The 15,544-nt window shown below is 37.2% G+C and overlaps 1 protein-coding gene across 2 annotated transcripts in view; it reads right to left on the bottom strand.

Moving 5' to 3' along the window:
* Positions 1-15,544, bottom strand: part of LOC114242640 (phosrestin-2) — an 85,179-nt gene that overhangs the window by 30,187 nt on the left and 39,448 nt on the right. For both annotated transcript variants that reach the window (XM_028173886.2, XM_028173887.2), the window contains exons 2-4: positions 8,327-8,377; positions 4,743-4,910; positions 1,013-1,133 (exon numbers count right to left, since the gene is read on the bottom strand). In XM_028173886.2, the coding sequence (XP_028029687.2) occupies positions 1,013-1,133; positions 4,743-4,910; positions 8,327-8,358 (321 nt within the window). In that variant the 5' untranslated portion in view covers positions 8,359-8,377. The remainder of the gene's footprint in view (positions 1-1,012; positions 1,134-4,742; positions 4,911-8,326; positions 8,378-15,544) is intronic.

Here is a 15,544-nt window from a genome sequence, read left to right as displayed (position 1 = left end):
ACCTATCCTTGATAATAGATCGGTCCCAGTAGAACGTAACATGACTATTTTCAAGAACTGGTTGAGGTTGATATTGGTAATAAGGTACAGCAGAATCTATATTATAAATGGAAATAAATCACATTGTAACCTTCGCGTATAACTCCAAGGCTTATTTCGTCGTTCGACATTGAAACCACGAACACGAAATAACATTTCGTGAAAAGTAAACCTTTACAAAAAAATTTAATGTCCAAAGCGAATGTAAACAAAAAATCGTCTTCGTTCCTTATAAGGGGGCTTCATTAATCGCAATAATATTGTCGATTAAAAGTTATAGAAAACTTGAAGTGTATTTATAGTAACTAGTGGTCCCGCAATATTGAAATTCGACTACAATTAATTGAAATTATAAGTTTAGACATTATGATGGTTCTATTATCAAATACTACTATACTTCTCTAGTCACAGATTTAACAAAGACTACACTAATATTCATAAAGAAAAACAATATTAACCTATTCTCAATTGGACCACAGACTTTAAGCAATAACAAAAGTTTGACAATAAACAAAGAGTCTATGTTTGTGTGTCAAATACATAATAGTGTGTTTAATGCTCTTTTTATTGATTTAATGTATTATTAATGCATAATTTTAAAAATATTAGCATTCTGCACTTCTTCTCTATATTCTGTACTAGCGACCCGCCCTCGCTTCGCTTCGGAAACATTAAAACACACATGAAACCAAAAAAAAAAAATTAAAAAAATAAAAAAAAAGTAGCCTATGTTCATCAGGGACAATGTCGGCTTCTAATGGAAAAAGAATTTTTCAAATCGGTCCAGTAGTTTCGGAGCCTATTCGAAACAAACAAACAAACAAATCTTTCCTCTTTATAATATTAGTATAGATAAGTATGGGACATTTCATACTAATCCGTCCGCACAATCTTCGTAAAAAGGGATACAAAGTTTGTGTGTTGTGTTTGTACAAGTGCTTCACGTATTAATATATAGACATGTAAAACGAACCTGTAATGGAGTGTTCGGCTCTCTTTCATGAGAACAATGAACCGGCCAGACCTGTGCGAGACTCATGATAGCCTCGTTGCAGAACTTCAGACCCATAACCTCCTCATCTTCACGACCGTACCTGTGTGTGTCAATTAAAAAAAAGTATTAAAATTTCAGTTTCCACAAACTCTTTATCTTCTTCTTCTTTTCCTTATCCTGCTAGGTGGGGTCAGCACGGCTATTTTTTCTCTTCCATTCTAAATCAGACGTCAGCTCAACACTCACTCCTCTCGGTCTCATATCGTCATTCACACACTCCATCCATGTCTTCTTCGGTCGACTTCTTCCCCCTCTAATTCACCCTACCATTTCCATACATCTCCTAGTCACATGCATCTTCTCTCTACGCTTCACGTGTCCATACCACGCTACCCGTCCGCTCTTTAATTTGTATTTGACGCTTTATATTTGACGTATATTGTTTGACGATTTGTTAAAATATTCAAATAACGTAAGATTAACGTTCATATTACGTATATGTTACGTAGCCAATAGCAGCTCGCAGCAATTTCTATTTATTTGAATGCTTAACAAACTTAACTTAGTACTCAACTTAACTAAAGTTAACACTAACAACTTTACTAACACCTACAGACCTACAACCGTAACACTTAGTGTTAAACTTGTTACTAGAAGCCATAGAAATCGCATATAATGTTGGCTTAAGGAATATCACTGAAATTGAAAATTTAATCAGAAACAATTAAAATATTATATAAATGTTTTTATTCCAGTAGGCTTTTACATGTGCTTTCTACGCGTGACTTTACTTCGCAGATTACAAATTCAGATTTATCAATAAAAAGTATAATATAATGTACACGGCATGAAACTTTGAGTAAAGCCTTACTCATCTATATTGATTGGATTTGATTTCCGCAAATTTTCTTAACACGATGCACTATGCCGACATTACACTAATTCTTTTTTACGAATTTAATTAAATTGATTCGACTTTTATGTAATAATGTTTCGTCGGTGTCGATCTAATCTGGTACAATGTTGTTATTATGTTATCATTTTAAAAATACGAATATATATTATTATTTTATTTCAATTTCGTTGTCAATTAAGCATAATTATCGCATGGTTTTCGAATAGCATCCCCAACAATACATTTAATCGTAATAAAGTAGCAATTTTATTAATTTTATTGCCACTATGGAGATATTGGAGAATGGCGGTAGGACCTCTTGTGAGTTCGCGCGGGTGGGTACCGCCACCCTGCCTATTTCTGCCGTGAAGCAGTAATGTGTTTCAGTTTAAAGGGTGGGGCAGCCGTTGTAATAACTATACTTGAGACCTTAGAACTTATATTTCAAGATGGGTGGCGCAATTACCTTGTGGATGTCTATGGGCTCCAGTAACCACTTAACACCAGATGGGCTGTGAGCTCGTCCGCCCATCTAAGCAATAAAAAAAAAATGTGTGAATCGTGGAGCCGAAGTTCTTGATGCGCTGATGATGAAGTGTGAAGGCTGAAATTATCACGTCGGGGTCAGCAATGTGGAATGCTTAACGACGAAGGGAAGATCTTCCACCGAGCTGGTGACATTGCTCGGTATACCGACGGTCCGTATGTTGTTGTTCGGAACTTGTATATATGCAACCTTATCTTGAAAATGTCATAAACAAGATTCAGGCATCTGTCAAATATTTGGTATTCTGTGATGGCTATCTGTCAACATTGCTCATGGACCACAACAATAATATAGGCATTGCCAAGCCGCTGTGCACAATTCGTGAAGAAGTAAGGCATTGAAAAAAATAAACGCATAGGAATTTTATTACAAATTTTACGTAAACAGTTCCATTAAGGTTCAAGAAATGTTTCGCTGCCGCAAAACTAATAAAGAGCGAGGTCGAATTAATTAAGAGGTCACGGTGACCTTGGCAACGAAGTTAAACTCGCTTTTAAGAAACGCTCAATCTCTTTGCTTTGACTTTCGCTATCACAAAAGTAAAATCTTTTTTACGTAGGTGACGATGCAGTATTAAGAAAAACAGCGCATTAGGTTGTATGATACAGAATCCCAAAATTACTCATGAGTATTATACAAGTAATTTTTTTATTGCTTAGATGGATAGACAAGCTCACGAGAATTCAAACTCATGTTTAACGATGAGTCGCAGTCATCCTTATGTAAAAATGTGTGCTGATTGATGAATTACTGCAAATAGTACTCATGATCTCATTGGAGAATAAAACCATCGATATTTTACTGAAAATGGATAAAACAGTTGAACTAACATCGAAAATGCACAATTCGGAACGGAATTCAATCATGTAAAAGTCTAGAGAAAACGTACAGCAAAAGTGTTTCAATGTGATTTTATAAATAAGAAATAACTCCGCAATCCAAGAACGTGAAATATTTTAGGGTCGCGCGAAATTAAACAGCGCTTTGTGCCGAATCTCACACCGAATGTCATTCTGGATCAGAGATTGACGATTAATTACGTTTAATTAAAATCTAAAATTCATAACGCATTATACTTGAGACGTTCAGGATCTGTATCTTAAAAGACAATTTATGCAAATTGAATCGCGCAAATCCCGGATTCGTTATAGAATAATGAGAAATGTACCCCCCTAGATTCGGAAAACAGTGAAGGTATAAATCAAGACGCGTATTTCGGATATTCGAGAGATAATTTTTCATAAAGGCATTCTTTTTTTTTTTGGCGTTGTTGTATGATGAGTTTTTGTATTTATCTTGAGGAAACAATTTCATTTTTTGCAATCTTTTCATGGATAAAGTGGTCAGTGTTATTTTTACTGAGTATTGCGAGACTGCTGGATTACGAATTGTACGACAAAAAAGACATTCACGATGAAGGAACGCAATAAAACTATTCTGGCCATAAATACTGTTACATAAAAACTTTTCTTTTTTTCAACTTTTTAATTATTTTAAATTTGGAATACGTATGTTATTTTAAAAACTTCGTTCGATTTAGCGCCATTTCATATATTTTTTCGTGTTCATTATCAAATTACAATACGGAATGGGGTGTTAAAGAAAATAGGATTCCAGTGATCGCCTTTCACAAAATGGGTATGGAGCCGTCGGTCATATTCCAGATACTTCAAAAGCTTGGTATCAACCGTATGTTCGATTAACAGATACAACAACACTTCGTCTGTCGAAGATCAGAAAAAATCAGGGATCCTGCGCCAATGAAGGTTTGGAGGGGCGTGTCTAATCAACTAAACGACACGGCGATATTGAGTCTTTTGAAAAATCTTTGAAGCAAGCAGTGCCAAAATTTCCCATGGAAACAGTGCGTGAATCCAGAGATTCGTGGCCAAACAGATTAAAGGCCTGTATAAAAGCCAAAGGTGGCCATTTCGAATGGAATATTTTTTTAATTTTTTGGCTGAGATCTTAATAAATATGTAGGTATAAATTTTAATAATATTACAATACTTAATTTTTTTTTTAAATGCATTTTAATTTGTAACAGAACTTATGGCTGGACTAGGTTTTAAAACATAATAACATCGTATAATGAAAAATAAATCGGCTAATGATTATTTGCGTAATGACTGGTGGTAGTGTCTATTGTGGACCCAAAGAGTTGGTGCGTCAAATGCACCAAAACCGAATTCACGTCTAAAGGCTCGCTCGACTTTACGTCCGAAGGGCGATGAATTCCAGAACTTTCCAGATAAAAATCAAAATACCTGAATGTCAAAGTGACTTGTCCATACAGTTTCTTGTTGTTCTCCAAGCAATCCGCCTCCACGTGGAGCACCCCTTGGATCCTATCGATGCTGCCGTTTTCAACCACCAAGTCCCTCGAGGCCAGGTACAAGGTCAATTTATTGTTGGGTGACGATTTCTTGAACACCCTGTGAATAATAAAAGTTAGATTGACAACCCGGTGTGATCGTTTATAGGAATTTAAAAAAATTAGAATTAGTATACTTCAATATCAACTAGACACATTTGGAATTTTATCTAGACATCTCTCTCTCTCTCTCTCTGTCAACTTATTTTCTAATTTAGTTTTAAAAAAATATTGATAAACCTGGAAACGAATTTAATACTAGTCCATAGAATCTGGAATTCCGGAATCCGTTTTGTGAGTAATATTTTATCTCAATCAGCCCTTTCGTTTACATAGTTGGAATAAGCATGCGCTGACAAATTGGAACATTCATTAAAATCCTTAAAAAGTTAAATGTGTCCTTTCAAAATAAATTTTAAAGCAGTGCTTACAACAAAGAAATGATAACACATACACTTATAGCTTAAAAAGCGGTTATAAAATTTTATACTACGTACATTTCTAACTTTTAAAACGGCGTGGGGAATTGCGGTGATAAACGAATTTCTGTCAGAAATCCAGGATGCTGACGTATTTGCCGATACTTTTGTCTAAAATAATGTTACTTTTAGCATAATAATAATACTTAATAATTTTAGTAATTCATTTTTGTGTTACCGAATTAGGCGTTTTGATGCAAACTGCAAGCCTGGCTTTGTATTGAATTGAATAAATAAATAAATGAATTTCGCCGTAGAACAGATGTATGTACTTCACCATTGAAAGACAAATAAACTTTTCCTACTGTATAATATCTTTTATACAACAGAACATGTGAAACGAGCTTAAAATTGCCCTGCTTAGTCTTAAGTTCGCCACTAAAAAGCTTTACTTGTTATAGTAAATGAGTAAGCAGCATACATTCAAACAATACTATGGAGACAATGTAACTCTATACACTAGAACAGTTCTAAAATAAAAGATATGCTCGAGTGGATTTACAATGTTAAACTTATGGTGGTAGGGCCTCTTACGAATCCGTACGGTACCTACCCACCACCCTGCCTATTTCTGCCGTGAAGCAGTAATGCGTTTGGGTTTGAAGGGCGGGGCAACTGTTGTAACTATATGGAGACCTTAGCACTCATATCTCAAGGTGGGTGGCGGCATTTATATTGTAGATATAGTTACAGATATAATATTTCCTGTTTCCTACGTGAAGCAGTAAGGCATTCCGGTTCGAAGATTGACCCATATTACAGTTGATATTTCAATATCTCAAGGTGGGTGACGACAGTGACATACACCGGTAGCCACTTAGCACTAGGTGGGCTGTGAGCTCGTCCACCCATCTGTACAATAACTAATAAAATAAAAAAAGATTTTTTATTAATACCACTACTAGTGCTATTAGTCTATGACGTCCACTGCTAATAATGCCCTCCCCTAAGGCTTTCCGTAATGACAGGTCTACGTACCGCTACCCCCGCCCAGCGGATTTCCGTGACCTTCAACAGGTCATCAGTCTACCTTATGGGAGGCTATCGTTTTACCTGCAATTTTATTTGACCCCGTCCTAATTTGCGGGCCCTCTGATAAATGACTAAGAAAATCAAACCGCGAACCATCAATCTGGCTAATTGCCTTCGTAAATTTGGCCCCAAACTGAAGTTTGTATCACTTGGATATGTCTAGCCCTTCTACGGAACCGACCCTATATAAGGGTACGACCCAATGATTTAATGGCCCAAGCTCTAAGTCGGTGTGTGTTTGCTAAAATATCCTTGGAATTTTAAGATCATGATATCCTGTTCCCGAGCAATGGTCAATAACTTCACATATACCAGCCTTTTGAGTCTGGCAGACGAGTATACGGTCCAACTAATGGTAAGTAGTCACCGTTGCTCATGGACAGCAACAATGCTAAAGGCACAGTAAAGCCACTGCCTACTGAGAATATGGTAGGTACATAGGAATTTTGCCGCGGAACTTTCTAGAGTTTTTTTTTTGCTGTCATCAGAATTATGTTACTTTCGACTTTGAGTTTGTCTTGAATGACGAATGCTAAATTATTTCAGCCAGCTATTAATATGATATATAGATATATAGTTAATTGGCATAGATGACCGTTCGTAGTAGTACTGTTTTTCTTATATGAGAGGTATCAACCATGCTTGGCTGGCTCGTATATATCTAGGTACAGTAAAAGCTCCTTATTCGCACGGTATATGTCCCGTAAATATGCCACGAATACAAAAACCGTGAATTTGGAATGGTAATTTAGATATTTAAGGAGGATACGGTCCTAGATGACCTTTATTTTTTTTGTTAAGTATTTTTCTTCCGTGTCTTTCAGTATCATGGAGTGAAGTCTGTAATTCAGTAAAAAGAGAGTTTCGTTTGGTATTGTTTATTAAGACTCTTATTAATACTCTACTCTGAAATGGCAGGAGTCAGTTAGTAATCGGAACTACTCGAAGCGAAACAGCGAACGGATCACCTGAAGCGAAGCGGAAGAAGTGAATTGAGAATTTTAAAGTGTTTGTGAAGTGCTAATACAGTGTTAACTTGTAATTCGGTAGAATTTTTATTTATCCCGAGCCCCAGCGCGTAACAATTTAATCAAAAGTACATTTACGGATGAATTTAATCTTAATATAGATCGTTAATAACCACAAAAACTGTAAAGTGTTTGGGAAATAATATTATATTTAAAAAAACGTAAGACTAAAAGTAATTTTAATTCTAGACTTTAGCCCAGTGGGTCACAGTGGACCTAGAATCGACCTAGTGGTCGCCATTAACTCGGTTTTAGGGTCCATTCCAATAAATTAATAAAAAGGAGAATCGTGACGGTGAAATCTCTCGGTAAATTATGAGTGCTCATTGTTTCCATCAGTTGCTCATTATATTTGAGCTATTTTTAGACAATATTTGCGAAATAACACCTCAGCGATTTTTAGATGACTCTTGATATTTTACTTGCGGTGCTTTCCAAAGGAAAAATATGCCGTTGACAAATGGTGTCTATCATGGCGTTCAATATGTTAATTGTGTTAGGACTCGTTATAACCGAAGGAAATACTATAATAGATAAAGAGTATCAACATTTTAGTTTTTTTTTTCTGTAAACCATAGCACATGGTCACCATACACCATTCTGCCTAATAAAAAAAAAAATGAATAACTTGTTAACGAAAAATTACCATGCTATGCCATTAAACTAATTTCAACAAACAAATAAATAATTCTGCTACATGAAAACATATCGATATGATTAAAAACAGAACACGAATGAATAAAAGCACAACATTTACAATCGTTCTTAGGGATGCCAGCTCTAAATAAACACCAATACCAGCACGTATCGGAATCCCGAGCAATATTGATTTCAGGATCGCTTCGCGTTGAATGCTTCCAAACACACCATTGTTGTCCAACGAACCAAAATTTTAGGTACACTGCTTTACTGAAATAGACCTTGTTATTATGTCTTACCGTTGCGAATTCAATGCGTTGTCAGACGTCATGTCCAAAACGTTCCGTAACCTGCGAACAAGATAATAATACATTGTATCATTGTTTTCGAAAAAGCAGTTTCAAATTTGGAAATTGTTTTTGTTGTTTCCGAAATAAATTTCTTTTTAAATTTTGAATTGTATTTCGAATTACATAGGCATTCGAATTTAGAAACTAATAAATAGATTGACAATAAAACAAATTAAATAAAATAACAAAAGCAAACATGTTTTCATCATCTTCAATCCTGTTTGTCAAGTAATATCGTTGAAAAGTTTTGGGATGAAAACATTCTCCGGATTTTTCATTTCAATGATCTTTCAGTCGCTAGTAAAATATTAAACGACCAAGCTGTTGCAGCGTGGTGTTTCAATTTGAAAACTTTAATAACAGAACGGGTTGAGCAACAAAAAAAAAAAAATTCGAATTTTATCTGTGCAAGATTTAATCTAAGACACAAGGAACATGTTCGAATGGCCGGAAAATGTGTAATTAAATTGAGACAGGCAAAATTAGTAAATTCGCAACTCTTCCTGGGATCTATTTTAATCTCACAATGTTATAGGCATTACCGTTATGCCTTATTCTGGGGCAAAGCATTTATTTGTTGCGGCGTGAAGGGTGGATATTTCAGGTAATATGGAATTTGAGACTTTAACACTAGGCCTCAAGGTGGGTTTTGCCTTAATAAAACTATGGTCTTTTGGCTGACAGCGGGTCGTAAGAAAATTTTATTACTCACTGAATACATATCTTTTTATGCTTTACATCGTAGTACTTCAGCAAATTTACTAAGTAAAATGTAGATGGATCTCAATAAAACTATTCATGAATATGCGATACTGTAGTAATGTTTAAATATCAGTAGATTGTTATCCATATTAAGCGCGAAAAAGGTTCTTAATTTGACTGTATCTTCGATTCAACATACTCTGCTTTTGTAATGTTTGTCATGACCCAGCATCTACATAAAAGGTATGATGAAATGCAAGAAAAACGGCCTTTTGTAGCTCGCCTTAAAAAAACATGAAAGTAACAAAAAAAAGCGTTTGAAAAGGTGATACAATAAATTGTTGGGCCGCTAGACACGTAAAGGCTAGTGGTACAAAGGTCGGCTTTTTTCAGGTTAAAAGTTGCGACCCGGCTCGGCGTTTGGCGAAACACCTGCCGCGACCCAGTTTATTAAATATTTCACATCTAAGCTACCGTGCACACTGGGCACTCAAAACGCTGCTTTTTATTACTGAAATGGTTGGTTGTACTAGGCCTTCAGCTACTTGCAGCTTACTGTTTTGGGTTTAATACTCTAAACTATGAATAGGTATTCTACAGCTATAGTGGTCACGGACGACTAAGGTGAAATTTAAATACTGTGCTAACTCACACAAAAGTCCTTAAAATCGTAGGTAAATGTAGTTTTAATTATGTCCAAGACCAAGAAAACTGAAGAAAATTATGTTATACCTACATGTTCACAAATAAAATAACTAACAACCTGATGAATAATTTTTGTTTCAATTATTGACTTTAGGAGGTATTGTGAGATTACAGGGGTTTTTACTGATGGCAGGACGTATTGTGAGTCGACACGGGAAGGTACCACCACCCTGCCTATTTCTGCCGTGAAGCAGTAATGCGTTTCGGTTTGAAGGGTGGGGTACTATACGGTTATACTATACTGAGACCTTAGAACTCATATCTCAAGGTGGGTGGTGGTATTTACATTGTAGATGTCTATGGGCTCCGGTAACCACTTAACACCAGGTGGGCCGTGAGTTAGTCGACCGTAAAACGTAAATTTAACAACATACCGACCAACTCTAAAATGAAACGTTATTTTTACAATAAGTCAAACAATATTAAAAACCAAAAAAAAATGCAATTCAAATCGTTCCGGATACAATAACGAAATTCATTCAGCTTCTCTAATATTACCGTCGCCATTAAAATCGGAATCCGATATCGGAAGGCACATAGCGTTACAGCAACAAATCAATTTAGAAAACAAAATAAACGCGCGTCAATAAGCTCCAGTGCGAATAACTCGCCAACCTCGTGTAGCTTGTAGCGTTAAATTTTCATTACGCGTCTTGCCTAACGTCCTTGCAAGTGATTCATGGCCTCAATGTTACTAAAATAACCACTTTCAAATCGACGATGAAGCGAAATTAAACACAATCAGAGAGATAAGGAAGATGAAGTATTTTTGTGGTGTCGATGATTCACAAAGGAAGGACCTGTCAATGTATCAATCTGTCTTGTCATTATTAAAATAATTATTATCGAAATTCTATCTCACAATGGATCTGTCTAAGCCTTCGATTTTGATATTTATTACTGTTTTTCTACAGAATTATACAGGATGGTGTTATCTCCCCATTCAATTATTACACGCTTTTTTTACAATAAAATTTATTTTTTCTTACACTATTTTTAATTCAATTATATTCAAATTTATTTTCTATTTTTTTGTTGGATTTTGTATAAAAGCGTATTTTGTTATATTAGGTTTTTTTTAAACCATTATTTATTATTTCAAATATCAAGCCACTCAAAACACAACCTTATGAGCCTAACAGGTATAATATAGAATACAAGATTTGAAATATTTTCTTCAGTTTTTGCTAACAGAGATCACTAGGAGAAACAAGATGGCGAAACCACATCGACGAGGGCATCGTAGGTAATATCTTGGAAGAAATTCTGGTTATTTATTTCAATTAAGGGTTACCGTCTAAAGAATAATATGAAATTCAATTCCTACGGTTTTCCCAGGGGCTTTCGAGCGGAAACGTGATTCTCACGAAAATGTTTCCGAACCGACACTCAGCGGAAGTCAACATTTGAAGGCACCACGGAATGTCCATTTGGAAAACAATAATAAACTTTGAACGCAATTTACTAGTGCGGTATAAGCATCGACATATAGAAGAACGATTAAAAAAAATACTTTGTTTCTTTTTTTTCCTGTAATAATTTGTTATGCTGCTTGATTTAGTAGCGACTGATAATCGTCCTACCTAATAAACTCAGCCTAAGCTATTGAACACCATTTCGTAGTGCAACACAGAGATAATTTCCTTGAAGACCACTTGCTTGGAACCGGTCTCCATTATTTTTTAATTTATTTATTGCTTAGGTGGGTGGACGACATCATGGCCCACCTGTTGTTAAGTGGTTACCGGAACCCATAGACATCTATGTCTATATTAATGTAAATGCCGCCATCTACCTTGAGATATGAGTTCTAAGGTCTCAGTATAGTTACAACGGCTACCCCAACCTTCAAACCGAAACGCATTACTGCTTTTCGGCAGAAATAGGCAGGGTGATGGAACCTACCCGTGCGGACTTACAAGACGTCCTACCACCAGTAATTGCGCAAATTATAATTTTGCGGGTTTGATTTTTATTACTTGATGTGGTTCCTTCACCGTAGAAGTCATAGACATTAAGCCAGTGATGCCACAGACACAGTCAAGTTGCTGTTCACGATTTTTGAAGACTCGCTTCAAAAAGGACGTGTCTTAGCTCTGGGAAGACAATGGGAAACTCCTTTTAGAGACATCATATCTGGTGGAAATTCTGACTTAACTTACATTGTCGATGATCGTTTTCGGAGACAGATTACCGTTAGCAATAAAGCGATGATTAGATCACTTCGATTTATCAGAGCAAATTCAAAACCGTAATTGAAAAAGAAAATGTCGAAGGTTTATTTCTCATGTCGTAATATGTCTGCACACATAATTATCAAATCAACCAATTAATACATTAATTATCAACCAATATTAGTAATTACAACTAATTATTAATTATCAGACTATCATCAGATACATATTTGATAACTTTAAACTGTTTTCCCTTGTAAGCGCTTCAGTAATATAACAAAAATCACATTTACATTCATCAGTATTTCATTTAATTAAAATATCTGCTCGAAAATATGACAAAGCACGGAAAAACTACGACTGTGAATTTGAAAGTTAGTTTTAGTTTCCATTTTTTAAAAAAATAAATGTTTTTGGGTTGATCTTGTTTTTAGTTGCGGTGGTGTGCCCTGTCAGTCTGCCACAAGACTACTGAGACTTCGAACTTAAGTATCATGGTGGGGGGCGGCTCGTTGTGGGCTATGGTACCACCACAACACCAGATGGGCTTTCAGAGTTTCGCTCATAACTAGTAATAACAAATAAAACATCTTAAATATCATCACATCAGTCTACTAATACAATTTAGGTTTTATGAGGCAGATGTATACAAAGAACTTGCATAACAGGATACATTTTCAGATGCATCAAAACATGCTTTACAAAGGACGATTTTTCTGTTTTCTGTTTTGAAAATTGTCTTCAATATATAAGGCTTTCAGAGCACGTGCTTGTTGCTTAAAATCGATTTACTCCGGCAACGTTTGTTCAAAACTCAAAGAGAAATAGCTCTGGCAAGAAAAAGGGACACAATAACAGCTCTATTTACGTTTGGTATCCATTTTAGATGGCCGATAATACGATTTTGTTCGAGAACCTACTACGGATCCGTTCGACATACGATCTGTACGTACTTACACTAGTGCTTACTCAGTGCTTCAGATCGCATTGCGTGAATACTCGATTGCTGATGTTCAACTTTGATGTTGAAAATCGATTTACTGAATGCTCTAAATTAATTTCATATTGCCGCGCATAGTTATTATTACGCGCTGGGGTTCGGGATAAAGAAAAAATCTACCGAATTACAAGTTAACACTCTAGTAGCACCTAGAACACTTCACGAACACTATAAAATTCTCAATTCGCTTCTTCCGCTTCGCTTCGAGTAGTTCCGTTTACTAATTGACTGCGTGCCATCTCTGCAACGCTTTTATAGTCGAAACATCGGCATACATAAGCCCGGTAAACCAAAAAATCATCCGACGAGCTACCGCCCGATTAGCCTCCTCATGTCTCTAGGCAAACTGTATGAGCGTCTGCTCTACAAACGCCTCAGAGACTTCGTCTCATCCAAGGGCATTCTCATTGATGAAGAATTCGGATTCCGTACAAATCACTCATGCGTTCAACAGGTGCACCGCCTCACGGAGCACATTCTTGTGGGGCTTAATCGACCAAAACCGTTATACACGGGAGCTCTCTTCTTCGACGTCGCAAAAGCGTTCGACAAAGTCTGGCACAACGGTTTGATTTTCAAACTATTCAACATGGGTGTGCCGGATAGTCTCGTGCTCATCATACGGGACTTCTTGTCGAACCGCTCTTTTCGATATCGAGTCGAGGGAACCCGCTCCTCCCCACGACCTCTCACAGCTGGAGTCCCGCAAGGCTCTGTCCTTTCACCCCTCCTATTTAGCTTATTCGTTAACGATATTCCCCGGTCGCCGCCGACCCATTTAGCTTTATTCGCCCTAGCCCTAGGACAGTGGTTCCGAAAATGGCGCATAGACATCAACCCAGCGAAAAGTACTACGGTGCTATTTCAGAGGGGAAGCTCCACACGGATTTCCTCCCGTATTAGGAGGAGGAATCTCACACCCCCGATTACTCTCTTTAGTCAATCCGTACCCTGGGCCAGGAAGGTCAAGTACCTGGACGTTACCCTGGATGCATCGATGACATTCCGCCCGCATATAAAATCAGTCCGTGACCGTGCCGCGTTTATTCTCGGTAGACTCTACCCCATGATCTGTAAGCGGAGTAAAATGTCCCTTCGGAACAAGGTGACACTTTACAAAACTTGCATAAGGCCCGTCATGACTTACGCGAGTGTGGTGTTCGCTCACGCGGCCCGCACACACATAGACACCCTTCAATCTCTACAATCCGGCTTTTGCAGGTTAGCCGTCGGAGCTCCGTGGTTCGTGAGGAACGTTGACCTACACGACGACCTGGGCCTCGAATCTATACAGAAATACATGAAGTCAGCGTCGGAACGGTACTTCGATAAGGCTATGCGTCATAATAATCGCCTTATCGTAGCCGCCGCTGACTACTCCCCGAATCCTGATCATGCAGGAGCCAGTCACCGTCGACGCCCTAGACACGTCCTTACGGATCCATCAGATCCAATAACCTTTGCACTAGACGCCTTCAGCTCTAGGAGCAGGCTTAGGGACCTCGGTAACCGTACTCGTCGAACTCGACAAAGAGTTCGCCGTGCAACCTAACCCATGAATCAGCTCGCTGAGTTTCTCGCAGGATCTTCTCAGCGGGTCGCGATTCCGATCCGGTAGTAGATTCATTCGCGAAGCAGCTACTCTTGAGTTGTTAGGTCTCCTTCGGAGGCGCTCGGGCAGCTGTTAGCAAATCCCACCCCTGCTGGCTGAGCCTTTGCTCGCCCACCTGTCCTGGTGAAACTGGAAAGGCCTCCGGGCCACCAGTAATCCTTCAATCATAAAAAAAATAAAAAAAATAATAGTCGAAACAAAATCCCTAGAATCGTCGAGAATATTCCACACAAGTCGAGTATTGTATTTCCGCTATCTGACAATAGATGGCGTTGTACTTCTCGAGCGTTCTAGATGCTACTAGATATTCATTCAACTATTCGGCGATAGATGGCGCTACTCTGACCGGTGTAACATTATCAAAGTTCCACAGAGGGTAATTTCATTACATATGACATCATTTCGATTTAAAATATACACTAAATTAAATTAGCGTAACAGTGTTTTTGTGTCAGTGCGGTGTTGAATGTTGTTTTATTGTAATAAGTAGCATTACATGTTTTTCATTTTCGCAAATATTTACCAAACGCCCTGTACAATAATCCTATTAAAGCTTCGACATTTATACAAAGTCAATGATACGGTAAAAATAATGGTATTGTAATTTTATTTCGTCGGAGAGATACGAGTTTAATCGGATAATTAGAAGACTTGTTGAAACTTGGCGTAGCGTATTTAATTAATTCGCCAGGGGAAAGTTTAAATATAATAAAATTATGCAGAAACTTACAACCTAATTAAACCGGAAGTTCTGTTACTCAACGCTTTTCTTAATTTAATTCTGAAATTTATCGTTCCGCTTAAATATTTTCCTTTTTTGCTTCAATGCTAACTTGCTGTCTATTTACTGGTGATATTGCCAGACCGGACCCGTGGATATCGCCATCTTCCTATGTTTGCCAAGAACACCCTTTTGTTTCGACTTAATAAGTGTGGCAGCCATTATACAACGCCATTGAGACTTCGGGTTCATA

This window comes from Bombyx mandarina, chromosome 15, assembly GCF_030267445.1.
Source record: "Bombyx mandarina strain Sakado chromosome 15, ASM3026744v2".
In the NCBI taxonomy this organism is placed as follows: Eukaryota; Metazoa; Arthropoda; class Insecta; order Lepidoptera; family Bombycidae; genus Bombyx; species Bombyx mandarina.
The sequence above is the reverse complement of the archived record's forward strand: the minus strand, read 5'-3'. Positions and strand labels throughout refer to the sequence as shown.